A 27259-nucleotide genomic window follows, 5' to 3' on the forward strand; every position below is an offset into this window, starting at 1 on the left:
GTGCGCGAGATTCGGCGCCTCCTGAGTGCTGGTCACCCCCCCTCCGTCCCCGCAGTGCCAAGGAGTGGGCCCTGCCGGGGCTCGCGCAGAGCCGGGACGGGGGGGCCGTGGGGCGACAGCAGGTTTAGGGTGAGTATCGGGAAAAAACACTGTATTGTGAGGGCGGTGAGGCCCTGTCACAGGTTGCCCAGAGAAGCTGTGGGTGCCCATCCCTGGAAGTGTTCAAGACCAGGTTGAATGGAGCTCTGAGCAGCCCGGTCTATTGGAAGGTGTCCCTGCCCATGGCAGGGGTTTGGAACGAGGTGACCACAAGTAAAAGGTGTTCAGAAGGGCAGATTTGCTTGGTTTTGCTCCTCGCAAAGGCTGGGTGTGTTTGTGCTGTAATGATTTTGAGGGGAATGGGGGGGGAGACGCGTGTGGGTCGTGCCCAGCCATCCCACCCCATCCCTAACCCTAACTGTTCCATCTCCAGCTGGGCTTCTTTCCCCACAAAGCGGAAACGGGGGGCACGGTGAGTGTGGGGGAGCTGATATGTCACTTCCTTCTGTCTTCCTGCTTCCGTAGATCCACCTCTTCGCTGCGCTGCGGGGTAGAGGAGAGCGGAGCTGGAGCTGGGGCGGTGGGTTTCTTTGGCGTGCTGGAAGTCAGGACACTTGGGTTCTTTTCCTTTCCCCTCTGTGGATATGCCACGTGACATTCTGTGCCTTAGTTTTCTCCCGTGTAAAATGCGTGTATTTACGTGCAAGGATGCTTTCAGAATTGGGTCTGGAGAGGAAATACTTAGACAAACTGGTGATGTTTCAGCAGGATGTATTTGGAAGTGGCACAAGTGTGCTCTTGCCGACAATGTCCTTGTCCTTTTTTACTTTCTGTTTCCTTTCCCAGTATCTTACCTTTTGTCACAATTGCAAAAGCAAAACCAACCCCAACAGCCTTACTTCGAGGAAATGGCACAGGTACAGGGGAAGCAGCCAGGTGTGACTGTTCCTTTCTCTCAGCTGCATCTCTGTCTTCTGACTGGAGGGCAGTGGAAGGGCCTCCAACTCATATAGGTGAATTGGTCCCCTTGGGTTCCCACAGCCTGCTCCTGTGACAATAGAAGTGGAAACGGAGGGTTGCAGAAGGACTTTGTGACAGCAAGGGATTGACTATAGAACAGGAGATGAAAATCCAACGTTGATAAGTGGGATATGATGTGTCAGAGTAGTAACTGTAATGCTGATGTCCTCTGCACTGTCTGATACCACTTCAGAAAGAGATCTGGGGAGCTGTAGTACGTAGTTGTTGCAAAACCACAATTCTAGGCCTGATATTGGGTGCAGGAATAGTCAATTAACTGTAGGTCTGGTCACATTCAAAGGAGCCAGTCGGGTTCACGAAGAGTGTGGCTTATTAAATGTAATATATGAGGTTCTTTTGAATTGTCCGAGATATATGCGTGTTATTGAAGAATAGCTCTATAAAACACTAACAACACAATTGCAATCACAACTTAATGTTCTGGGTGAAAACATAGGGAGATTTAGGTTGGACATCAGGAAGAATTTCTTCACAGAAAGAGTGATTAGATATTAGAATGTGCTGCCCAGGGAGGTGGTGGAGTCATCATCCTTAGAGGTGTTTAAGAAAAGACTGGACATAGCTCTCAGTGCCATGGTCTAGTTGACAAGGTGGTGGTTGGTCATAGGTTGGACTCAGTGATCTCAGAGGTCTTTTCCAACCTAATTGATCGTGTGATTCTGTGACTTCATGTAGCCAAGTACACAAGTCTCACTGAAAGGTATCCCTTCTGGGGAGGGTGAGGAGGACAAACTGTACAACGTGCTGTGGCTGGGACTGTCATCCAGTGTTCCATTCTTTGTGGTCGCATTGCATGGAGTACTTAGGAGGTGTAGTTGGTAGCAGTCTTGGTAAGCAAGTGGAAGAACGAGACCACGTGGCTCCCACCCCTCCTCACATTCGTCCCTGATGCTTGGCAGCACAAACTACCGGCCCTCCATCTGGTTTTTATGTCTACTTTCATCACTGTGGACTTCATCGCATGTTGAGCTTTGCATTTGCTTCACTGCTTTGAGCTTCCAGCAATAGTTTTATGAAAGTGTCAGCTCTTTGCTCAGAAGCGGTCTAAAATGTGACTGGAATATTAACAATTATTAAGAAAAGGGTACAGAGTGACTTTGTGACTTTGTACTGTAAATGGTAGCCCACCCTTTTGAAGATGGCTTGCTCCTCTTGGAGCAAGCAAGAGTAGAGAAGGGATTGAGAAGTGACGGAGCTGATCAAAGATGCAGACCAGCTTCTGGACAAGGAACAGATTCACAGACAAGACACAGTAGGAGAAATAAGAATTTTGCTGTCATGAGTGCGAGTGGAAGAGCGGACTAAGGAACAAGCATTTCCTGCCTTTTTGGACAGATCTTGGGGCTCCACTGGAGTCTGTGAGCAGCTAACTTAAGCCCTGCAAAAGCAAGACATTGTTTAGGTGAAATGTAATTAAATTGTGAAACTGGAACCCTACCTTTAGCCTCCCCCTTCTTACATGGGAGCACCCAGCCAGATCCATTGCCCTGTTTAGCTCCATGTCCTGTTCTGGGCAGTACTCCATAGCAGAAAGCTAGGGAAGAGGAAGGAACTGAAGCAAGGCTCCTGTGGGGGTGTCATGGGTTTGCGTGGCCAGATTTTGGTAGCGGGGGACGGTTTCAGGTGTGGCTTCTGTGAGAAGCTGCCAGAAACTTCCCCCATATCAGACAGAGACAATGCCAACCAACTCCAGGATGGACTTGCCACTGGCCAAGGCTGAGGCAATCAGGAGTGATAGTGATGCCTCTGTGATAACATATTTAAGAAGGGGAAAAAAATTATCGGGCAGATGTAATTGTGGTCAGAGAAGAGTGGAGTAAGAATATTATAGAGGATATAGTAGAAAACTATGTGTGTGTGTGTGTGTGTGTGTGTATGTATGTGTATATGTATGAGAGGATAGCAGAAAACTCTGCAGACACCAAGCTCAGTGGAGAAGGAGGGGGAGGTGCTCCAGACACCAGAGCAGAGATTCCCCTGCAGCCCCCGGTGCAGAACATGGTGAAGCAGCTGTGTCCTGCAGCCAATGGAGGACCACAGGGATGCAGAGAATCACCTGCAGTCCCTGGAGGAGACCCACACTGGAGCAGGTGGATGCCTGAAAAGAAGGCTGTGAACCGTGGGAAACCCATGCTGAAGCAGGCCCCTTGCAGGGACCTGCAGACCCATGGAGAGAGGAGCCCACACTGGAGCAAGTTTCCTGGTGTAGGACTTGTGATCCTGGGGGAGAGCCACGCTGGAGCAGACTGTGCCCAAAGGACTGCACCCCATGGAAGAGTGACCCACATTGCAACTGTTTGTGGAGAACTATCGCCCGTGGGATGGACTCACGCTGGAGAAGTTTATGGAGGACTGTCTCCTGTAGAAGGGATCCCATGTTGGAGCAGGAGTAAGACTTCTCTCCCTTAGCAGTGGCAGAAACATGTGATGAACTGACTATAACCCCAAATCCCCATCTCCCTGTGCCACTGGGGGAGGAGGTAGAGCTTGGGAAGGAGGGAGGGGAAGGGGGAAGGTGTTTTTAAGATTTATTTTATTTCTCATTATCCTGCTCTGATTTTATTAGTAATAAATTCAGTTAATATCCCCAAGTTGAGTCTGTTTTGCCTGTGATATTATTTGGTGAGTGATCTCTCCTGAGTCTGTAAGAACACCAGGGTCTGTAGACTCCGTCTTTAGCCTCTTCCTCACTAAGTTCCTAGAACTGGTTCCTCTGACTGGGCCTGAGCAGGGCCTATGTATCTGCATCAGTTCCAGGTATTAGCTTGCCACAGAGAACTTTTCTTGCATTCTAGGCCATTCAAACTCCAGTTCATTCTCCTTTTAAATTTCTTTCTGTCTGTTTTCTATTCTGTTTCTAATATTTCTATATATTTCTGTTTGTTTCTATCATATTTATTTAATGCTGAAGTTCTGAGACTGTTGTGATGGTCACTGTATAGATGCATATTGGAAATCAGTTCCTATCCTGCCTTGCTTACAAGAGGTAGAAGGATGGAGGGGAAATCCCCCCTAGATGTCTGTGAAGGTAAAGTGGCTTGTTGTGATGAAGTAAATTCTCAGTAGCATGAGCTAGAGGGGAGAAAACATATAAAAAATCTCTTTCTGCTCTGGTGCAGTTCTCACTTGGGACTACCCAGTCTGTTTTATGCAAGGGAGATGGGAACTAATGAAAACAGTTTGTTGAAAGCCAGATAAAAGTTGCAAGATTTGGTGGACTATGAGATTTTGTACTTGGACCTTACTACCTTTCCCTCACTAGAATAATATAACTTCAGATCTTCTTATTTCTTGAAAGTAAATGCAGACTTTTCTTCCCCTTGTCATACAGGAGTTTGTGCTGTCAGAGGTGGCGTCTCCAGCAAAGGACAGTGGAGTATCACACTTAGTAGGAGTGGGAAGTTGTTGAAGATTTCTGCGGTGGACTTGCACAAAAAAACGCAAAGTAAAACTTCTGCTACTGATGTTGTGGTGTGGTGCTCTAAACTACTGATGGGGGATATGTGTGAAGGCTCGTCCAGATGCATGTAGACTGTTTTTGTGAAATAAGTAGATGGCCTCAAAGTTTTGCAGCTGCTGGAGGAAAAGAGAGACTGTGTGAAGAACAACAATTAAGACTAGAGTGGATATGGCCAGAAAAAGAGAACAGGTGTGCCTGGAGCAAATCCCAGGGCATAGAGAAAATTCTGTCACTCCTGTTAGCGCTTCACCTCTTTGAGAGAGAATGTTCAAATCTCTCGTTTCTGATTCTGTCTTCTGCCCCCTTTTACTTACAGGCCCTTCCATGCTTCTTTGCTACATCTTTCTTACAGTAAGGAATTAGTGCTTCTTCCTTGTTTTCTGTGAACTCCTGGAATGCACTGTAGATGTTTGGGGACAGGTGATTTTCTCTCCTCTGTTGACTTGCAGACCCACATGTGGCAGAAGTACCTTAAGAAAAGCACTGCTATGAGTGATTGACCTCCTCCAAGTAGAAGGAGTTTCACTCCTTAGGGTGTGACTTGCTGGGCTGCTCTTGGGTCCTGTTGTTGGGGCAGGTATTGCCAAGCAAGCTTGAAAACTTGTGTTGTCCCTTATGACTTGCTAGTGACTTTCCAAGAAGAGAGAAACCACTTTTCCTCCTGCTCCAACAGTTGGAGCTCCTGCGAGCTGGTTTCCATCCCACTGCTGTCCCAAGAGTGGGCTTTGCCTATTCTACTGGTAGTTGTTGCTGGAGGAGCAAAACACCAAGGTTCAGGAGATGTAAGAGAAGGAGCAGTTAGAGGACAAGTGCTAGCAAGCTCTGCTTTTCTGTGTCCTGCTTGGCATATGGTGGTTACATCAACTGCTTTGTGTTTTGTCCCAGTTTTTTCCTGCTCTAGGTGCTTTCTGGATAATGGCGAAGATGGTGAGAAGAACATGTGCATTTTGTTCAGAAGGGGCGGCTGGTTCTGTAATGTATGTTGCCAAAGAGAGCGATATTGCAGCTCATCAGGATTGTCTGGTGAGTGGCTTTTAGTCGGTCGGTACCTAAGACCAGTGGAGAAGAAGGGATAAGGGGGAAATTTCCACTGCTTTTTTGTTCTTGACTTTACAGTGGTATCTGATTTGAAAGGCTGGTTACTCAAACCAGCAAGTTTATATTAGATTGAAAAGCTATGAAAAGCAGCAGGGCTTGGCCAGGATTTTGGAGTGGGAGAGGCCATGGCTGCACAGCTGGACATGTTGATTTTTGGTGTTTTCATGTGTGTCTGTAGCTGATCAGTGATTCTAGGCACACGTACAGTCTACTAGTAGTAATAGGTCTTCTCGAGACACTAAGTTGGATAAGAAGGAAATTCTTATCTACACATAGAAAGTTGTGTACTCACTGATTCCTTTGCAGGAAAGTATTCACTTGATACATGAAGGTAAAAAAACTTCCCAGTCTGTGCCTTATTTAAAATAAGAAGTAAAAATATCAGAAATTTATTATATAAAAATATATGTGAAGTTTGAAGTGTGCTGTGATCGTAGAATGCATTTACTTTTCTTGCTGTCAGAATGCCTCCCCTTTATTCTGGAATCTTGATGGAACCGGTTCTTGGTGTGCAGAATCAAGTACAGATGCTGTATTCTCCCTTCAGGAGAGGGAGAATATAGCTGAGGGTCATTTAGTGCAGGAAATGTCTGCTGTTAGAACAGTTTCTGGCTTTTGCTGTTCCAGCCTTCTTATTCTCACAGTTTTTATGTGTACATCTTTATTTTTCAGCTACCTTTTTTGGTTGGTTAGTTCTTTTTGTCACAGAATATTTCAGAAACATTTGATAACTCTTTTACAGTGTCACTTGGATGTTTTGTTTGAAACAGGTTTTATTAGGGCTTTAATGTTGCTCCAGTGTTGAAACTTCTTCCTCGCTTTTCTCTCTCCCTTCTTCTTTCTCTCTTGCCAGCAACTCTACTCATTTCTTTGCCTTAGACTTATCTGTCCTGTTTGAGTTTTTTGCAGTTAGCTATCACCTTCTGAGCAGACAGACTGTGCCTGCCAGTTGATGAAAGGGTAGCTTGCCTTTGTTTGGAATTAGCTATATACAGTTGTTAGGAAATAGTTGTCAAGAACTTCCTCACTCATTGTCATGGCTCAGCAGTTCTGTGGGAATTAAAGTGGCCCAAGTGTACATGTATATACTTTTTGTGGATTTCTCCCAGGCTCTGTACAATGTTCCTATGTTTTTCATGCAGTCAACTCTTGTCAGCATTGGGCTGTATGGAAATCTTATCAGAGAGAAATATTGCATCCAGCTGTAAGTCTGAACAACTGAGCACATAACAAGATGTTCAAGGTGTGGATGTCTGTTGGCTTCTCCTCCTTACTCTGGGCAGGCTGGAATTCCACATTTTTTTCATTCATGTTTCTTAATAAGTTTCTTACCTCATTATCTTTTCTTAGTTCACTTTCATGTCATGTGAAATCTCCTGTGTAGAAGAGGAGCTTCCTTTGACTGCAAAAATATTTAAGCACAGCTCCTTATTTAGCGTAGGTGAAACCTATTAAAAACCCAGAGGAAAATTAACCTCCTTAGGTAGGGCAAGTGCAAGAAGAAAAGATGTGCTCTTTGTCTCTTTTCTGCACTGGTGACTGAGTCACTCTTATTTCTTAATATTGTCCCTTTTGTCTTTAGTTATTTTCCTCAGGATTTGTGGAATCTGAAGAGTATAACCCAGAAAATCTGGATATAAGGTTTGATGTGGCATCAGTGTTGAAAGAGCTCAGGAGAGGAAAGCGGCTGGTAAGGAGTTTGTTTCTGAATCTGCAGTTAGTCCAGTCTCATAGTACTGAAGGTTATCTGGCCTGTTCTGTGCTTTAAAAAAAATACATAAAAATACCTAGTCCTTCTGATCTACTAAGATTAGGAAAATTACAGATTTGATGTTAGAATCACTGGCATTATATTCTGTATTTATATACAGAATTTAGTTCATTCTGTATTAAAATGCAGGTGTTTGTTTGTTTGTTTCTGGCCTCTAAGTCCTTAGTCAAAGTTTCCTAAGACTTTGGTGAAGGACTAAGCCAGTACCTGAAACAAAAGCATGCAATCCATAAGGGTAAAGGAAAGCACCTTCTGTGTTTGGCAGAACAAAGGTCATTTATATGAGGGTTTTTTTGTAATTGGCTTTGTCTTCAGCTGCTCTCCTCCCCTACATCCTGAGTGGAACTCTTTTCATTTTGAAGTTATCCTAGAAAACATAAATACAAACACTAATACCCACTGGTCTTGAAGTAATTTGGGGAAGTTACCCAGTGCCCTCACGTGGCTGTTTGCATCATCTTACAAATGTATCTGTATAAAGCAGAGGTAAAGGTAGCAAAAAGGTGGCTGAAATTATGACCAGGATGGGAGTTTGCAGGAGTGAGCTTGCCTAATGAATTACGCAAAAGTGACTTGCAATGAAATATTGGACTTTCCCGCAGAGGGTGGTATTTGCCTTACATGGCAAGATTTTCAGCAGCCGCCTGTGATGTTTACGTGCTACACCCCATCCTGTTCTAGGTGTGCAACTTCTGCCGCAAGAAAGGAGCCACAGTGGGCTGTGAGGAGAGAGCCTGCCGCAGGAGCTACCACTACTACTGCGCGCTCTGCGACGACGCTGCCATAGAAACCGACCAAGTGAAGGGAGTCTACCGGTATTTACCCAAGTGTTTTCTGACTAAGCACTGTCGGCATTTTTATGGTGGTGATGGTGGTGTCGGGAAGAGAGGCTTAAAAATCATGTGGTTTTTAATGGTTTTTTTAGAAAAGGAGGTGTTTTCTTCTCTCTTAAAGTGATGCTTGATCCTCCGTTTGCAAGCACTGGGGGAAACATTTTTCTTTCACATGAAAACTTCACAGCAGTGGGAGGGAATCTATTTAGTGTTTGAGCCTGTAACATACCTGAAAGTTCACTAGGCCAAAACTGAGGCAGTCAGTCCCTACTGACTACCTTGCTAGTCTTCAAGGACCAAGATTTTTATTATTAATATCATGGAAATTCTCTATTTTTTTTTGTTCAGAAGCTCTAGTAAATGCAGTCTGAGCACGGAGTAGGCTATAGTACTTCTAGGTCTGTTCACATTAGGCAAATTCTGGTAATTTTCCCTCCCTATGCTAGCAGAGAACTTTGATTCCCACCAAGGACCTTGTATTTCAAGTACACTACTAGCATTAACACAACTAAATGGATTCTAAGTAAAGTTTCTGTCCTGATCATGCTAGTTCTCGTGTCCACTGCCCTTGGGCTGCCTGCGTTGCCATTAGCAAACTGAACAAGTTGTTTGGAGGATGCACATGAAGCGGTTGAGAAATTGGGACTCCAGGGACCTTTTGAAATGCTGGAGTTGTGGTAAAGTCTAAGGTGCATAAAACCCCTGATGTTCGTTTCTGTGCAAAGCCAGAGAGATCACAGGCCAGGTTAGCCTTAGATTAGTCTGAGGGATCATCTAATCACTGTTTGTTTCAAAAAGTGATGGACTACTGCAGTCCTTAGTAGCAGTGGAAGATGGGTCCTTTTGTATCAAAACACTTGCACTCTTGGCTGCTTCACTAGGGCTGTCAGTCTAAAATGCAAGGCAGTAAGCCCAGCTGTATAGGGAAGATGGTATGTTTAGTTTATGCTTGTAGAGTCTTTGGAAGTCTGCCAAGCTCATGAAGGAGTATATTCCTGTGATCACAGAATAAATGGCTTTCATTATATGTCTTTAGAAAGGATAACTTGGGCTCAAGAAGACTGACCTTCTCAAGATGCTGAAAAATAAGTGGAACTGTCTAGATAGAAACTGGTAAAGCAGTGGTTGAATATATAGTTTGATGTGGTGGGTGTTTGAGCTTGGAGGTTTGGAAGAGAGACCCTTAAAAATGTCACTGTGAGACTAGTTGTGTGTTCTACATAGATATAATATGGGAAAGTAGACTATAGCAACCTGTATTGAAGGGATGGGAAAGGACTGGATTAGAAAAAGATGGTGAGGCAAGCTTCAAGGATTTGAACCTAAAGATTTTTTGCATGGTATCAATGGCAAAAATTGTAGCTAGCCTGAAATTATTGGAGAGTGGACTTGAAAAACAGTGAATGTGGACTGACAGCCCCTGCACTTTTTTGTGGTGAAATATGACATACTAAAAAGCACATCAAGGGAGAGAATTCCTTTGAGAGAGATGGAGCTGGTGTTTTTAAATTCTGAGTTGCCATTGTTGTGATGATGAGCATATCAAAACAAATAGAGCAGCAGCAAAAAGAGAAGGCATACAGTGCTGTGGAAGTGGCCAGTAAGAGTACAGGTGGGGAAATAAGTAAATTTGTTATGTTGTCTTGCAAAAATGATAGTAGGGAAGTGCTTCCAAATAAAGTGGCCTGAGTAGTAAAATATATTGTCTGTTCTTTATAAGATATTCTTGTGCTTAGGAGGGTTGTTTCTAACTGGGAAAGACTAGAATTGAAGGGAGGGGAAGAAATAAAAGCAGTCTTCAGAGGACAATATTGGAAATTCAAGGCTGTAAATAAGGTGTCCCCATTACTTAGCTTTCTGATTGAGTTGTTAGGCATACCTAGATCTGATTTTTTTGTGCATAAAAATACATTTCATGCAGAAAAGCTGGCTCATCAAGGAAATGGACTGCATTTCTAAGGGCAGTGCTTCTATTTTTGTTAAAATAAAAGAGTGACAATAATTAAAAAATGTCCTAGTAAATGCAGTTCCCTTTAAAAATTGCTTCCAAGGACTTGAGCAGTAGGCTTGGCAAATAGATTTGTAAGGAAGAATTCAACTAAATCATGCTCTTTATAAGGCATTTTTGCTTAAGAAGTGAATTGGGATCCTTCTGTAAGAAAGGCATATTATAAAAGCTGGTTCATGTTCTCTGCGCATTATTGTAACCAGAAGATAAGGAATATTTCCAGTTATATTTGTTGCATTTTGCCTCTTCCAAGGAATTCACATTGCTCTCCTAGAACCAGTGAAAATATTCTCTTCTCGCATATTACTAAAGCCTTTGAGGAATGGATTGAGCAGCTTTAAGTTACTGGATCTCAAACAGGGTGCCCTACTTCCTCAGGATTTGGGAACCACCTTGTCAGCACAGGCAGTGGGAAGGGAGGGGCACAGAGATCTCTGTAACAGTTGAATTATTGCATGGACACAGTTTGCGTGTACAAGACTGAATCATTTATTAATTAAAACTTTCGGTATGTATAGGGTTTGTGGAAGGAGGGACAGACATTCCATTCATAGCTGGGATTAAAGGTCCAGGAAACCCGGGGAGATGCTTCTCATTAAATAGATAGGCAGGCATTTCTTTATCACAATTTACAATGATAGATGGGGCAAAACAAAGTCACGAAGAGATTTACCACAGTCTACAAGTGTGCTTGCTTATCTTGCTTTTGTTTAGATCCCAAGGCTTCTTGCTAAGATCTCTTCTTATCTCTACTGTGTCATAAAGAACTTACATTCCAACAGATCTCCAAGCAAGTCACTGGTGCTGTATGTGGTGGTGCTGTGCAGCTCTGCCAGCACATGGAGCAGGGCTTGTAAATTCAAGCTGGCTGGTGAGCAGGTGTGGCAGGAGAGGTTCCTGGCCTGATGGTGCAGGGCGAGGGAGCGGAATGTTAGTTCTGCGGTATTTCACCTTGGCAGCATTAACCTCGTTTCAGTAAGAGTTGCCTCTGACACAGTGATCACCACACCAGATGAAGTGTGTCTGACGTGGGATTTGAACAGTGGGCGGGTCCAGGCAGAGTGGGCTGATGGAACTGGTCATTCAAGGCTTCGGTGTTGAGAGTCCAGTGAGGCTCTAAAAGTAGAGATACAAGCTTGTGCATGGCCGGTGACTTCATAGCAGGTGCCTTCTTAGGTGGGTAATGCTGAACAAAAATTCTTATAATTCTTTTTAAGTGTCTTTCAGTTTATGTTTAATGAAAAGAGGGGGAAATATCTGTTAAAATCAGTCAGCGTAACTCTGTTTACATATTTATTAATACTTTTTCTCTTTTTCTTAAAATTGAACTTAAATTTTAGAGTGTTCTGCCCAAAACATGACCCAAGCAATAGGACCAGTCACTATGGTGAGTTTCTTTAACACCTTCATTGATTTCATTTGTTCTAAAAGTTTGCATCCTACAGTCAGTAATTCATTTGAACAAAATAAATGTTACTCCACCTTCATATTGAGTGGTGGATTTCCAATCTTGCAGGAGTGGTTTGGTTGAGATCCACGTGGATGCACAAAAATCAAGAAGGTCTTTTGAAGTATGTTTAAATTTAATTGAAGAATGTTTAAATTTAATCTTCCCTAAATCTCCCTCAAAACTGACTTAAACCACCATGGACCTGATCCTTTTTGGAATTATTCTGACTCTGTTCCGGGAGGTAGGCCCAGGCAGCTTGTAAAGTCCACGTGAGACAGGAGAGCCACGCACAAGTTTGCACTTGATTAGCAAAGAGAGGCTGTTACGGAAGAGGTCACCTTGAGATTTTAGCTGTAGTTATGTTCAAACATTCACTTTTGCATCTTCTGTATTCACTGCAGTACTTTCTAAAATAGAGCCTTTCATTCTGAAGGATTCCAAAGAACTTTTTCAGTGTAACAAAAGGGTTATACAACCTGTTCAAGGATTGCTTCCTGTGCTGCAGAAATGCAGCTTAATTTGGCAGTCTTGATCCTTGCTGATTCAGAGGTAGTTGGAAATCTCACTGAATTAACCAGCCAAAGCTGGACTTTATTAATCTAATGCATGCAACCCTGCTCAAAGTGAAGTGGGTCCTAGACTGGCCTTTGCTCTGAAGTGAAGCTCAGTTGGACTGTGAGCATTCATAGAATCATAGAATCAGCTGGGTTGGAAGGGACCTCCGAGGTCATCAATTCCAACCCTTGATCCACTACCACCATGGTTACTAGACCATGGCACTAAGTGCCACATACAATCTCATCTTAAAAACCTCCAGGAACGGAGAATCCACCATTTCCCTGGGCAGCCCATTCCAATGCCTGATTACCCTCTCTGTAAAGAATTTCTTCCTAATATCTAACCTAAACCTCCCCTGGCAGAGCTTAAGACCATGCCCTCTTGTCTTACTGATAGCTGCCTGGGAGAAGAGACCAACCCCCCACCTGGCTACAACCTCCTGTCAGGGAGTTGCAGAGAGTGATGAGGTCTCTCCTGAGCCTCCTCTTCTCCAGGCTGAACAGTCCCAGCTCCCTCAGCCTCTCCTCATAGGACTTGTGCTCAAGTCCCTTCACCAGCCTTGTTGCTCTTCTCTGGACCTGCTCCAGCACCTCAATGTCCTTCCTGAACTGAGGGGACCAGAACTGGACACAGTACTCCAGGTGTGGCCTCACCAGTGCTGAGTACAGGGGAAGGATCACTTCCCGGGTCCTGCTGGCCACACTGTTCCTGATCCAGGCCAGGATGCCATTGGCCTTCTTGGCCACCTGGGCACACTGCTGGCTCATGTTCAGCTTCCTGTTAATCCAGACTCCCAGGTCCCTCTCTGCCTGGCTGCTCTCCAACCACTCTGTCCCCAGCCTGTAGCACTGCGTTGGGGTTGTTGTGGCCAAAGTGGAGGACTCGGCACTTGGCCTTGTTGAACCTCATCCTGTTGGAATCATCCCAACTCTCCAACCTATCCAGGTCCCTCTGCAGAGCCCTCCTGCCTTCCAGCTGATCGACTTAGTGTCATCTGCAAATTTCTAATGGTGGACTCAATACCCTCATCTAAATCATCAATAAAGATATTAAACAGAACTGGGCCCAATACTGATCCCTGGGGGACACCACTAGTGACCGGCTGCCAACTGGATGCAGCACCGTTCACCAGCACTCTCTGGGCCCGGCCCTCCAGCCAGTTCCTAACCCAGCACAGAGTGCCCCTGTCCAATTCTGGGCTGCCAGCTTTTTCAGGAGTATGTTGTGGGAGGCGGTGTCAAAGGCTTTGCTGAAGTCCAGGTAGACCACATCCACAGCCTTCCCCTCATCCACCAGATGGGTCACCTGATCATAAAAGGAGATCAGGTTGGTCAGACAGGACCTACCCTTCCTAAACCCGTGCTGGCTGGGTCTGATCCCTTGTCCATCCTGTAGGTGCTGTGTGATTGCACTTAGGATGATCTGCTCCATAACCTTGCCAGGCACTGAGGTCAGGCTGATGGACCTGGAGTTTCCTGGGTCCTCCTTCCAGCCCTTTTTATGGATTGACATGACATTCACCAACTTCCAATCATCTCGGACCTCCCCAGTGAGCCAGGACTGTTGGTAGATGATGGAGAGCGGCTTGGCGAGCTCTTCTGCCAGCTCCCTCATCACCCTTGGGTGGGTCCCATCTGGTCCCACAGACTTGTGAGGATCCAAGTGGCTCAGCAGGTTGCTAACTTTTTCCTCCTGGATTACAGGGGGACTATTCAGATTCTTATCTCTTTCTACAAGCTCCAGAAGCCAGTTGTCCTGAGGACAACCTGTCTTACTGTTGAAAACTGAGGTAAAGAAGGTGTTAAATACCTCAATCTTTTCCTCATCTTTGATAACTATGTTTCCACCCATGTCCCATAAAGAATGGAGGTTTTCCTTGCCCCTCTTGTTATTGATGTATCTGTAGAAGGACTTCTTGTTATCCTTCACAGAAGTGGCAAGATTAAGTTCAAGTTGTGCCTTCGTGTCTCTAGTTTTCTTTCTACATGACCTAACTATATTCCTAAACTCTTCCTGAGTAGCCAGCCCTTTTTTCCATAGTCGGTAGGCTCTCTTCTTTACCCTAATTTCCTTCAAAATCTCCCTGTTCAGCCAGACCGGTCATCTTCCCTGCTGGCTTGCCTTTTGGCACACTGGGACAGCCTTCTCCTGTGCTTTCAAGACTTCCTTCTTGAAGCGTGTCCATCCGTCCTGGACCCCCTTGTTTTCAAGGGTTGTTTCCCAGGGTACACTGAATTAATCTTCCAAATAGGCCAAAATCTGCCCTCTGGAAGTCCAGTGTAGAGGTTTTATTGATGGCCCTCCTTGCATCCCTGAGCATTGAAAACTCTATTATTTCATGGTCACTGTGCCCCAGATGGCCTCCAACCACCACATCTCCCACCAGCCCCTCTCTGTTTGTGAACAGAAGATCTAGCAGGGCCTCATCCCTGGTAGGCTCATTTACCAACTGGAGCAGGAAATTATCCTCTATACACTCTAGGAATCTCCTAGACTGCCTCTTCGCTGTGTGGAGTTCCCAGCAGACATCCGGCAGGTTGAAGTCACCCACGAGAACAAGCCTGGCAATTTTGATACATCTGCCAGCTGCTTGCAGAATAATTCATCACCCTCATCATCCTGCTTCTGTGGTCTGTAACAGACTCCCACTAGGATGTCAGCCTTGTTGGCCTTCCTCCTGGTTCTGATCTGCAGGCACTCAGCCTTGTTGTTACTGACTTCAAGTTCCACAGAGTCAAGAGACTCTGTAACATATAGAGCCACCCCTCCACCTCTCCTACCTTGTCTGTCCCTTCTGAAGAGCTTGTAGCCACCCATGGCAGCACTCCAGTCATGCAAGTCATCCCACCACATTTCCGTGATGGCGACTACATCACAGTTTTCCTGCTGCACGATGGCTTCCAGTTCCTCTTATTTGTTACCCATGCTGTGTGCATTGGTGTACATGCATTTCAGCTGGGCTGCTGATTTCACCCTTAACTCGGGCTTTCCACCCTTATGCTCCTCTCTGGAGAGCCTGGTTTCAATCCCTTCCCCCTTCAAACCTAGTTTAAAGCCCTCCTGATCAGCCCTGCCAACTTATGGCCTAGAGTCCTTTTGCCCTTCCTAGATAGATGAAGCCCATCTGATTTGAGGAGACTAGGTACCATGGAATTTGCCCCATGGTCAAAAAAACCAATAAGATGAGTTTTCCTAGTCCTCTCCTCGTTCATCCCTGCTACTGCAGGAACTGAGGCAAACACCACCTGTGCTCCTGTCCCATTAACTAATCGACCCAGCGCCTTGAAATCCTTTTTAATCGCCCTGGTACTTCTTCCATTAATATCATTAATGTCTTTGTGTTGTCAAATGTTGCACATACAATGTATGACATATTCCCTGAGAACAGAGTTTTCTCCTAGAGTTCTTCCAGAGGCACCTAATTTGGAGACCCTCTGAGGGCTAAATGGATTCTGTTGGCAGTGTCTGCCCTGCCTCCTAAATCACCTTCTCCCACCTGTCTGATAGAGTAGCTGTTCCCCGAGCTAAAGGTCTCTTGCTTGTAAGCAGCTCTCAGATGCACACATGGCACTTGGAATAGCTGGGGGAATCAGCTGGTGAATCAGCTGAAGTAGCAGGTGCTCTGTCTGGGCCATCTGAGCAGGCAGGGGATGCCTGTGCTGAGGTGTTTGCAGGTCTGCATAGGGCAGTGAGGGAGACAGGCTGGGGTGGAAGTGCTCTGGCTGCATGGTAGTTCTGACATTCAGGATCCGACTTGGATGAAGTAACTCAGCTGTTCCTCTGGGGCAAGCAGAGCCAGCACTGGGCTGTGTGGGAGCACAAGCTGCCTCTCCAGGCCTGTTTTCCCCAGTAGTTTCAAGAAAATAGGGTCAAGGAACATCCCCTTGTTCTTTGTTGAGACAATGTTCTTGTGCTGAATTGTTGGGGCTCTGCTGTTTAATTAAGCAGATAAGATGCCTTAGGGGCCAAGAACTCTCCTTGCAGCTCTACACAGGGAGAGGGCAGCTCCACATGGGAGGGCAGTTTGGGCTTGGAAACAGGCTCCAACATCTGTTTAACTGGAAATGTTAGATGTGGACAGAGTAAAGGCTGACAGAGAGCAGCAGGTGCTGTGCAGGGCGGGAGAGGTTGGGCTACTCTTTGGGCTGTGTTCCTCTTGTTGTATAAGGTGTCCTCATGGCAAATATCAGGGAGAGTTTAGAAAATCCCATCACATGTCAAAGATGTCATGCAAGGAACACTTTGTATCTACACCCATGTCTCCTGGACACAAATTAGGCCATGCAGCTTTATTTTGGATCAAGTCAGAGACTATGATTTCCTTTCATGCCGTGAAAAATGCAAATGTACGGCATCAGTACCCAAAGCCCAAACTTGTTTCAACAGCCTCCTCGGACAATGACTCCTCATTCCTTTTGACAGGATGACTTCTAACAGGAAAGACCTTGCTAAAGTGCTGTCCAGAGGTTCTGGACTTAAATACAGAAGGCAGCATATAACCCCACAGCACTTAAAACTCTCAGGTTTTGTTGGGTGGTTGAACTCTTCTCAGGATTTCTCTGCTCCTGCCATCTCTTCCTTGCCAGAGTTATCCTTCTCTGATACTGTAGCTGTTTCCAAAAGCTGCCAGATAGGCTGTTGACAAGAGGCTGGTGCATGCTAATGAAAGCAGATGATTTTGCAGAGATCTAATACCACATCACTAAAAACACTTTGTAGCATAAATAATATTCAACTGACAAGTCAGACTGCTTCTGGAGGTTTTTTAGGATGGTCATTAAATCAATGAAAAACCTAATGCCATTTGCATATCTTTGGGACACCTAAAATAATTCTTTATGCAGTCTTAATTTTGAGGGTGTATTAACATAAACAAGAATTCTCTTAAAAAAAAAAAGTCATCTTTTTAAATTTGCCAGAAGTTTTTACCACTAGAGGTAGTGCTGCTGCCAGGGAAAATAAGTTCACTCTGCAACAATCAAAAATCTGCTGAGTTTAAAAAGTAAAGTGATATTCTAATGCTACAGTGATTTGCACGTTTTCCTAATGGTTCAGGGTTGTAATTTTTCTTAGATGGAAATAACATGCATTCCACTGAAATGTCAGGTATTTGGGGAAGCTGAAACATACTCTTGCCTTGCCACCCAAAGTGCCTCACTTGAGTAGCTTTTTGGGATAAAAAGAGTTTGAATGATGTGTAGTCATCAGTCTGAGGTTGTTGCACTTGTTTCTTTGTTGTTTATTGATTCCTAGGTGCAGCCAATAAGAAGAGAAGATATACATTGACATCTCCTGACATCACAGAAGAAATGGTAATTCTGAATTTCAGCAGTCTAAAACAGGAACCCACATCTGCTACAGCAAAGGACTTATTTAGTGAAGTATTTTGACTGTGTATTCAGAGAAAGACTTCCTCACAGAAACAGTTTGCTTGTCCTTTACAGCTGCCTTGTTTGGATCTTGCCATTCCGTCAAACCAAAACTGTTTGCATTTGAAGCTGCTTCAGGCAGAGCTGGCATTGCCCTTGTGTAATGTGGCAATTACACTACAAATGCAGTAGGACCCTCCAAACCAGGCTGACTTGGTGGCTGTGATCCTGGCATGGGCAGAAAGAGCTTCCCTTTGGGGGCTCCATTTCTTTGGAAGTACAATGCCCCTCGGGTTTGCTTAGGGCTTGACACGGCTTCCACGAAAAACTGCTTTTGATGAGTCAGTCGGTCTTTTAAACCTGCACTTGTTTGTGTGAGCACACTGTGCTCATGGTAAGCCTGGCAGACTTTCATTGCAGATCAGGCAGTTCTGGACTCTGCAGATGGCCTTCCCAAGGGTTTGAAGCTATCAAGCAAACATCCCTCTGGTTGCAGGGGGAATTGTTTTACAGGCTGCTGTTAGAAAACCTGTAAATAGAGCTTCTTTTAAGTTTTGAGGTGATTTTCTTGGCTCTACAGAAGTGTGCGTAGGAATTCTCTTTGACATTTGGAGGGGTTGGGATTTTCTCTTTCTAGAGGAATTGGTGTCCAGCTTTCCATGGGGAAAATAGTCTGCCTTTCCCAGGTCTTGAGATTAAAGGGAGTTCATATGAGGGGATGTGGATGATCTTTTCAGCATTTATGTAGTACTGTCAGAAGGGTTGGTTATTTTTCTCCAAGAATTTCTCAGCTGGTATTATAACTGAGATTTGTTTGACCAGTTACTCACAGTATTGCTCTGTTTCTGGTCTTCTCCCATGCTAGTGATCTTGGAAATCAATACAAACACTGCAAATAAAAAGGTGAGGGGTTCCAGGATTTATCACTGTGGGATAAATTGTTTACCACTGTGTAAGCAATGCACATTTACAGTGGTGGAGTTTTGGGACAGAACTGAAGAATTGTTCACAGTCCTGTGGTATGACGTGAAACAGGAGAGAATGACTGCATCCTATCCAAAGGAATACATTCCCCTTTTCCAAATCGTTCCCAGCATTACATCAGGTTTAGGGAGCTAAACATCATCTGCCCTGGGAGTTAGCAATAGACATTTGTTAACTTTTCTGCTATTTGCAAATGGAGTGATTAAGGAGGGTGGTGTTCCAAGTGTTGGGCTTTTCTTAGTGTTTTTGCTTATTGCTTCCATTTTAAAAATTGAATGTCTGAAGAGGAATATCGCTAGCTGTGCAGAAAAGCTGACTGTATTCACAGAAATGCAGGCTGCTTTCTATCTTTCTGGTAATGAAAACATCAGTAAATGTTACTATGATGTAAAAATATATTGTTTTGATTGTCTTACAGAAAACAGAAGAGAAAGCAGAAGAAAACCATTTCCAAACACTAAAAAGAAAAAACAACAGGCATAAAGGTGAGACTGACTTTATAGAGCAACTAGGAGGTATTATGATCTATTATGTTGAAGTCCAGAGCTTGGAGATAGCTGGTAGCAGTGATGCTGCAAATGTACCTTTATTGTTCTCCTGAGATGAGTGACTGTCCAAGCTCTGGCATGGCAGCGGAAGTCTGATTTGCAGAATGACTGTGGAGCAAACAAATGTCTGTGGTTTGGCTGAGTGAGACTTGCTGTGTGATGTGAGCTGGTGATTCACCTGGGAATGCCCCCGTTCTGGCTGCTGCGTTCAGCTCTGTGTCTCCTGCAAATGGGGGTGCCTCTGCCTGACCTCCCTCCTCCGTATGAGTGCAGCTAAATTTAAAAGGGAACCTGTCCTCCTTCACTTTAGTCTCCTTGTCCTGAGCCCCTCCTGAAGGAGAGAGGTGAGTTCAGCATGGTGGTGCTCTGGAGAGGGTTAGCTGAGGAGGTGCTGTGAGATGTGGGGGCAGCATATCTTACCTTTTGAAGCCTGGGTGTACATAGGGTGCTTAACACAATATAGCATTTTACTGCATAAATAGGATATTACAACAGTGAAATGGACCACAGGACCCGTCCTTCAGTGCCCCGCTTTTCATGTTACCCTGAAGCTCCTGCTTGTCGGGATTCTGCTGTCACCTGGAAGTTTGGAAGGTGCTAGTGGTGATTATTCACCTCCCTGTGGATATGCTTAGTGTATGGGCATGGTATTTCAGGTGGCTGCCTAGTGCTTTTTTCTGAATTTCTACTATCACTGTAAAGAACAGGGAATCTGTAAAGAATCCTGAAATACTTGTAGGGCATCACATGTAAGTGAGATGACGTTTCTTTTCTCACAAATGTCTCCAGTAAAACATAGTGTTTTTAATGGAGACTGGCAGACTTCTGTGAACTGTCCGATAGCTCTTTCCTTTTGAACAGCCCATTCCTCATTACTGAGACTTGTTGCTGACCTGCTGCTCCCAGATGAATTAAAAATAGACAGTTATTTCTCTAGCAGTCCAAATCTGACAAAGTAGGTCTATAAAATGGGCTGTAATAAACAAGTTTAATGCCTGGATCATTTGGAGTAAAAGTAGCCTTAATTATTACTAAATCCAATACTGATTCACTTCTTGCACTGTTTTCTGGTGTGGTCCTAAGGATTGGAAGAAGGACAAGCAAGACAAATCACTTGCTTTCCTGTACTGGAGAGTTCCAGGAGTCTTTAGGAATGGTACATTTAGAGTTACTGAGATATTTGCTTTTGATGAACGAAGCTAAACCTAGAGCTTAGGGAATTTTACACCCAGCATAGTGCTTACATTTGCCAGACCGCTTTTTTGTTCCCATTGAAAAGGGCTGCATGGGTAGCTGGAGGAGCCAGAGATTTGCAAAAATATTTGCTACCAGAGAGAGGTTTTTCACCAAAAAGTTTTAGTTTTAGTTTCTGAAGACAGGGAATAAAGCCCACTTTACAGATCACTTGTATGAGTGTGTTTTTGTGTTTTAACAGTCCAGATAGACATTGTAAGGAAATGCAAACAGGCTGGGCTTCTAGATGACATATTTGAAGAAATGCTGGACACACTTCACCTGGCACAGGAAAAACTAATGGATGACAACACTTCAGAAACAGGTATGGAGACCCATGGGGGACTCTGCTCTCAAAGCAGAAATGTGGATCTGAATGCCAGGTACTTGGCCCTGGGCCACCTTCCTGGGGATACTGTAGTGCTAAATATAATCCTGTCTTATTTCTGCAGCTGTGCAGTGGGTTGAGAATGACCTTCCCTTTTAAATGTTTAAAATTAAAATTCCAAGGAACTTTTCTCAACATTATATAAGAGCTGCCAACTGAGCATGCTCTAGTGAGACCTTCTGACTTGAATTTTTGAAGCCACCTTTTACCCACTGGCATAAACATAGGAAGGCTCAGAGTGGCCTCTTCTCCCAGGCACTGAAAAAGAGAGAGGTCCTGAAGAGAACTGGAAGGTTTTATTTGGATTGTAAGTCTGTGTTGCTCTTACAGCTTCACAGAGGGACCAGCTGTCTGTTAATATCAGCACTCTCTTCTGAGTGAAAAATCTCTGAGTATGTATATTTTAAGTCTTTGACTGATTTGTTACAACTAAACTGTCAGCTCTTAGTGCCTACCTGGGGTTTTCATCAGTTTATCAGCTTGTATGAAGTACATTGTTCTTGGGGAATTCCAGTTTAATGTTGCTTTGTCCACAACACCGTTAAATAAAATTTCAAACCTTCCTCTCCTATTGTCCTGTCAGTTTTACAAAGTTATGAGTAATACCTTTGCATAAAGAATGCTATTTTATGCAAAGTAACTGAAGCACATGCATGGAAAGTGAAATTTCCCACCTAGCTATGCCTTCCTTCACAAGCAGCTTGTGTGTGATATGACAGCAGCTGTTGGAAGCAGCTATGAAGTCCAGGACACATTAGAGATTCAGAGTCTGCATCACGAAGGAAACCTCTTAATGGTCAGCTGAACTCTGTGAGCATTTCGAATTTTGCTGACACATAATTCTTGGATGGTTTTTAACACTGAACAGGAATAGCTCTGTGCCACACGTCACAGGATCAGTCAGGGGAAATTGGTACGGTCAGCCCTGCCCTCACACAGTCCTGACACAATGGAATGGAATATGACTTAAGTATATTGCTCTTTTTTAAATGGACTGTTCATGTGGTGCAGACCCAAAAAGGGAATTATTTTCTGTAGAGAACTAAAAAGAAAGTAGAATTGACAACTTGATCCTTCTTTCTCAATATAGGTTGTATGAGAAGGAAGACATCTTAAAACCTCAAGCAATCAGTATGATGGAAAATAACTAACTACTGTTTTGTGTTATTTCTAATGTAGGGCTCCGTAAACCTTTACTCGGTAATATTAAATCAAATTATCTCTTTCCCCAGAATATGAAGAGACAGTAATGGCACTGTTTGACTGTGGACTGTTTGAAAATATACTGACAAATATTCATTCAGGTACGTGCAGAAAAGCTGTTAGAACAGTAGCAGTTGGTCTGGGTTTTGGCATTGAAGCTATTCTTCTGAGAATTTTGATAAAATGATAATTTAAAATGAAAATCCCAAGGAACTTTTTTTTTTCAATATTATGTAAACTCTTGAATAAAAGCCATTGCTACCTGAATCTTTAGAAGTACAGTATGCCAATTTTGCTGAAGGGGGCAGGCAACTCAGTTCCACAGCTTTAAAAGACCAAAGGGTCTCTGCCCCAGGGGAACTCCCCTCTCCTGCAGGTTATTTTGGTTCCTTCTCTGTGGCCTCTCTTCAGTAGCTTGCCTGTGTTATAGCTCTGCTGCTGCCTGACAGGTGTTCAGACTAATACCTTTAACTGAAACACAGCAGCCAAGCACTAGCAGAACTTACCCTGGGCCTGGTGGCCATTCTAACATGCTTTGAAAAACAAGATGAGAATGCTCAGAGTGAAGTGGAAACAAGGGCAGGAGTGGTTGCTTGGGATGACCAGTGTGGAAGGAAACTCTAGGGCTGATTTAAGCAACAAGGCTAAAACTTTTTCAGACAGGTGAGTCTCTTGCTCCGATTAACTCTTGCTCTCTCTGAGTTAGCAGCCTTGTTCTGACTTTTGCTTTAATTTATTACAGTGAAAGGGGCTTTAATTAGCTAACACTGAGGTTCAGTGTGTGAAGGCAATGTTTGCTGTTTTCCCTTCACTTGACTGAAAAAGCCAGGCTCCTCCCTTTAGTCTTCTGTCCTTGCACTTAAATCCCCTTTTCAGCAGTAGGAGTGTCTGGTTGTTGCAGTTGTCTGACACAAGGTTCTGCCAGTGTCAGACAGAATGTCTGAGGGCATTAAAACATCCCAGATCGGAATTCCTCATGTGACACAACCTTGGATTGTACTTGTTTCTTTCACAGCTGCATCAATTATTTCACTTTCTTCTCAGCTTGCAGGAAAATTTCTTGATATTGGCACCTACGTGCACACAGTCATGTGATTCTTGTGGGTACAAGTTGTCCCCTCTCCCAGTTCCCCATGATTCGGGCAGCTCAGTTCTTCCTGTACCACACAATCTTCTTTTCTGATGCCACTGTCCTCCTTTCGATTTCAAGGTCAGTAATGAAAACACACATCAAGGCTGGTTCCAAAACTGATTGAAGAGGAGCTCTTAAAATGAACCAGTGAGAAAGGAATGAAAATGGGACTGTAAGGAGGGAAGAATATCACCAGGGGTTTTTTTTGTTTGGTTTGGGTTTTCTGTTGTTGTCACCTGCCTTACAAGCTCTAGATAGGGAGTCTCTGTGGTGATGTACTAAGTCAAGGAAGAAATAAAGTAAGACTAATATAAATACTGTGTCTTCTTTGATATTTTCCTGGAGCTGATGATTTTGGGTCATCTGACATGCCTTACCTTCAATCCGTTTTTGCATTTTATTTTTTTCATTTGTTGCATTATCATGCAAACCCTGTTCTAAAGCCTTACGTGTCAGCACAGCAGGGTTACTCTGAACTGTAACTGTTGATACTGCTATTTTAAATCCCTTTTATATGCAAGGATACACAGTTCTCTTGCAGCATGCAGCTTTACTGCAAACTTGTCTGCTTGTAAAACTTTCCATACGGGATGTGCTATCACCTCAGGAGCAGTTTCAAATTTCTAGATTGGAGGTCCTTGTCCTCTTCTCCAAGGAAAAGTGACTTCCTTTAGTTTTGCTTTCAGTTCTGTTGTGCATCCTGCTTGGGAAGATACCTCTCCATCAGCTTCCATTTCCTCTTTGCTGGTCAGCCGTCTGTCCAGTAGCTTTTGAGCAACTTGGTAGCATTTGTTTTTAGGGGGGGTGTAGCAGCAAATTCTGCAATTCAGTTGCACAGACAAGGCCATGATCCTTAATTTTAAAACTGTTATGCAGTTCCTCCACTGAGAGTCCACAGCACTTGTCTTACAGAAGATCAAGGGCAGTCCTTCCAGGCCCATGTTCCTCAGGCCATTCCTGATTTTACAGAAATACATGTTCTTTCCCTTTAGGTCATTTCCTCTATGAGGTAGAAGGTTCCTAATCTGTTTCTGCCTCCCTGTGGAAGCACTGCCATAGGCCAGTCATTCCCATCCCTGACATCTTTCTCTGGGCTATTTCTATTTCTGCCACATCCTTTTGGCAGAAGAGAAACTGAGCTGTATGTCTGAGCTGTAGGTCTTCCATCTGTAGATCACCCAAATGCTGAATACATCCTCACAGAACATTCTTAGTTGGAAGGGACCCACGAGGATTACTGAGTCCAACTCTTAAGTGAACAGCCCCTATGGGGATTGAACCTGCAACTTTGGCATTACTAGCACCATGCTCTAACCAAGCTGTTTTGTTTACTTCTCATAATTCTTTAATTCATATCCAAATAGTCTCTAAGAGGGGGTTTTTTTCCAGCTTTCACTTGCATATGTCCAACTTTTTCTTCAAGTATGTGCCTGCTAGTTCTTGTGACCGCATGGGCTTGGTACCACATGGAAGGCTGCCTGCCCCCCGCCCCTGCAGTGAAGGGGACTGTTTCCATTGTGGATTTGTCTACTGTTGAGCTGTTAAACACTGTGAAGGGGCAGGCACAGGGTTTGGGGGGCAGCAGGGGGAAGTGCTGTCAAATATTGATGTCACCTGACTGCAGAGAGAAGGAGCCATCTGCTTCTCTTCAGTCAGAGCAAGCATGGGGCACCAATGATCTGCTACCCAGAATTTTCCATGGGCAGCAGGCACCACCATCATTCTGGAGCCTGTTTCCAACACCCACACCCAACTCTGGGTAATGTACTTAAAAACATGCACGTACATAATCTTCCGCGTACATGCACAGACAGCAGCAGTTATGGGCTTTCTACTGCGGAGGAAGAAGCAGCAGGGAGGTGGAAGGCCAAAGGTGCTTTGCTTTTTTCTTTTTTTTTAATCAGTTAAGGTTCTGTAATTCCAGATGTCATGGGATAAACATCTGCAGATATCCTCTTTCCCCCAAAAAAAAAAAATATTTTCAGTTTGTATAAAATGTCTTTTCCTTCTTACCAGAATGTGAACTCTGACATTCTCACACACTGAGAGAAACTCATTTGTTGTTCACAGACCAACCTTGCTGCTCAGAGGTCCCCAACACCTCTATGTGTCTTGTTAACTGAACAAAGCAGGTGCTTCATTTAAAACTTGCAATTAACACTGTAAGGTTTGGTAATGCTGCTGAATACTGGCAAGGCCTGTTACCAAGATCTCACTGACTTCAATAATCTTTAACATTAGGAAAATGGAAGCAACAGAGAGAAGCAGAAATGCAGTCAGGCAGAGCTTTGCAAATAAGGTAAACACCTTGGTTAATCCCATCAGGGTACTGTCAATAACAATTCTGCTGAATTAAATGCTCAAGTTGTAGTTTTGAGCATAGAGCCGTTGAATGCAGTTGTCCAAATCATCTCTTTTTAGGTTTAATTGTCTCGTATGCTAAAATCTGCTAGTAAATTTACGTTAAGACTGTAATTCAGAGATGTTATCTTTAAAGATTTAAAATGCATCTTTTTCCCATAGAAATGAAATCTGAAAAGGGAATTGTTAAAGTTCATATGCCAGTTGGCACTGGGTTAGTAACTAAACTAATAATTTTTACATATGATGTGATGGTTTAAATTTAATCTCAAAACCAGCTACATTATGGATTTTGTTAGGTGGATGACAAAGTATGGAAACACTACTTTGTGCTTTCTTTGATGTATCAGTTGGGCTCTTCCTTCCAACACATGGTCCAGCTTTTCATGAAGAGCCCAAGCGTACAGAGTGGTGGGTTAAAGATGTTGCTGAAGAAAGGCACAGGATTGTAGTTTAAACTAAGCATTTGTAGCCTCTGCAGTGTTTATGCATATGTAACATGTATTTTAAATTAAATAAATAGTTATGTATGAATAAAGGCTTTTTTATCCTTTTCTTTTTTGTAATAGGAACAGAAGAAAAAATACAAGAACTTCTAGAAAACAGAAAAAGACTGGATCACAAGATAGAGCTACTGCAGGACTTAAAAGAAGTCCTTCCTACCCCAGAGAGCACAGCCAGTACATCTAGTATGATGTCTGAATAACGCTTAAGTCTGTCTGTAATCATGTCAATATTTAGGATTTTCTAATGATAGAAACCCTAGAGCACATCTGGTTCATGTCTAAGTAAGTTCCCGCTCCCAAGACAGGGACATAAACAAGAACTGGGTCACATACTCATTTTTATACCTCAATGGTGCAATAATTTTAAGTTCTTAAAATTTTCAAATCTTCGTCTTCAAACCTTACTGTGTAGTACTTCAGTGTTATACGCTAAATTTAGCTTTTTTAAACCCTCCAGTGAAGACTTTTTGCTTCAAGACAAGGGAACATCAGATGCAACAGAACACTTGTTAAAGTCACTTTAACTGTGGAGCCCTCTCCTGACTGTGCCATAGCTGCTGCACTGTCTGTGTCTAGACAGTGATGTTTTCAGGATCATATTGGTGCTTTGGCTTTCCAAAGAAGATAAATGAGCAGAACTTGCACTTAAGGAAGCCTTTTGAATGTTGAACAGGACTTGAATTAAAAAACTCAAGTTATTCTTGTTTGACTGGTCAGTGTGTAACTAGTTCTGCTGTAATGGCAGTGGCAATACAGTGTTTACAGCCAGACCAAAAACAGTTGGGCATTATCCTCAGAATATGTACAATGTCAAAGGGATCAAACAGTGGTCTGTGTCTTCCTTTCTCCATTACGAAAGGATCCAACTTCCCTGTGTTTTGCCTTTAAAAAGTTGTTTGAATACAGAAAAGCATTGTTTAGCTACAAAAGGTGAAGTTCACAAAATAAAACATTTTTTAAAAAAGCTATGTATGGAGTTGTGCTCACTGCCCCCCCTGCTGCATAGGATGTGACCAAGGAGGGGAACAGTGTCAGGCCCTGCTGTAACCACCCCATGCCTCAGTAGGAAGCAGAGCAGCACTAGTGTTCCACTGTCCTGATGGTTTCATGAGAAGTGTAACATCCTGTTACAACAGCTGTACTCTGCCCCTGACCATTCAGAATTCCTGATGGGAGCTTGTTCTGTAGGACAGTGGGTATCAATAAGCACAGAACAACGTTCAAAACAGCTCTTGAACTATCAGCTGTGCCCCATAGAACAAAATACTAGTAATTTT

The 27259-nt window shown here is 43.7% G+C and overlaps 1 protein-coding gene across 7 annotated transcripts; it reads left to right on the top strand.

Moving 5' to 3' along the window:
* PHF11 (PHD finger protein 11) lies at positions 1-26950 on the top strand. Of its 7 annotated transcripts, XM_064647324.1 has the most exons (13): positions 7-129; positions 565-619; positions 4412-4525; positions 5426-5563; positions 7221-7328; positions 8091-8224; positions 11591-11637; positions 17512-17570; positions 19030-19096; positions 20595-20717; positions 22013-22084; positions 25357-25414; positions 26046-26950. In XM_064647324.1, the coding sequence occupies exons 4-13, from the start codon at positions 5456-5458 to the stop codon at positions 26164-26166; spliced, it is 897 nt and encodes a 298-aa protein (XP_064503394.1). In that variant the 5' UTR covers positions 7-129; positions 565-619; positions 4412-4525; positions 5426-5455; the 3' UTR covers positions 26167-26950. The 7 variants fall into 7 exon arrangements, 6 of the variants coding, with proteins under 6 accessions (XP_064503393.1, XP_064503394.1, XP_064503392.1 ...); XM_064647323.1 differs by lacking the exon at positions 565-619 and having other exon boundaries at positions 1-129; XM_064647322.1 differs by having other exon boundaries at positions 565-4525.
* Positions 26951-27259: the final 309 nt, after the last annotated feature.

The sequence above is a fragment of the Pseudopipra pipra genome, chromosome 2 (assembly GCF_036250125.1).
Source record: "Pseudopipra pipra isolate bDixPip1 chromosome 2, bDixPip1.hap1, whole genome shotgun sequence".
Lineage (NCBI taxonomy): Eukaryota > Metazoa > Chordata > Aves > Passeriformes > Pipridae > Pseudopipra > Pseudopipra pipra.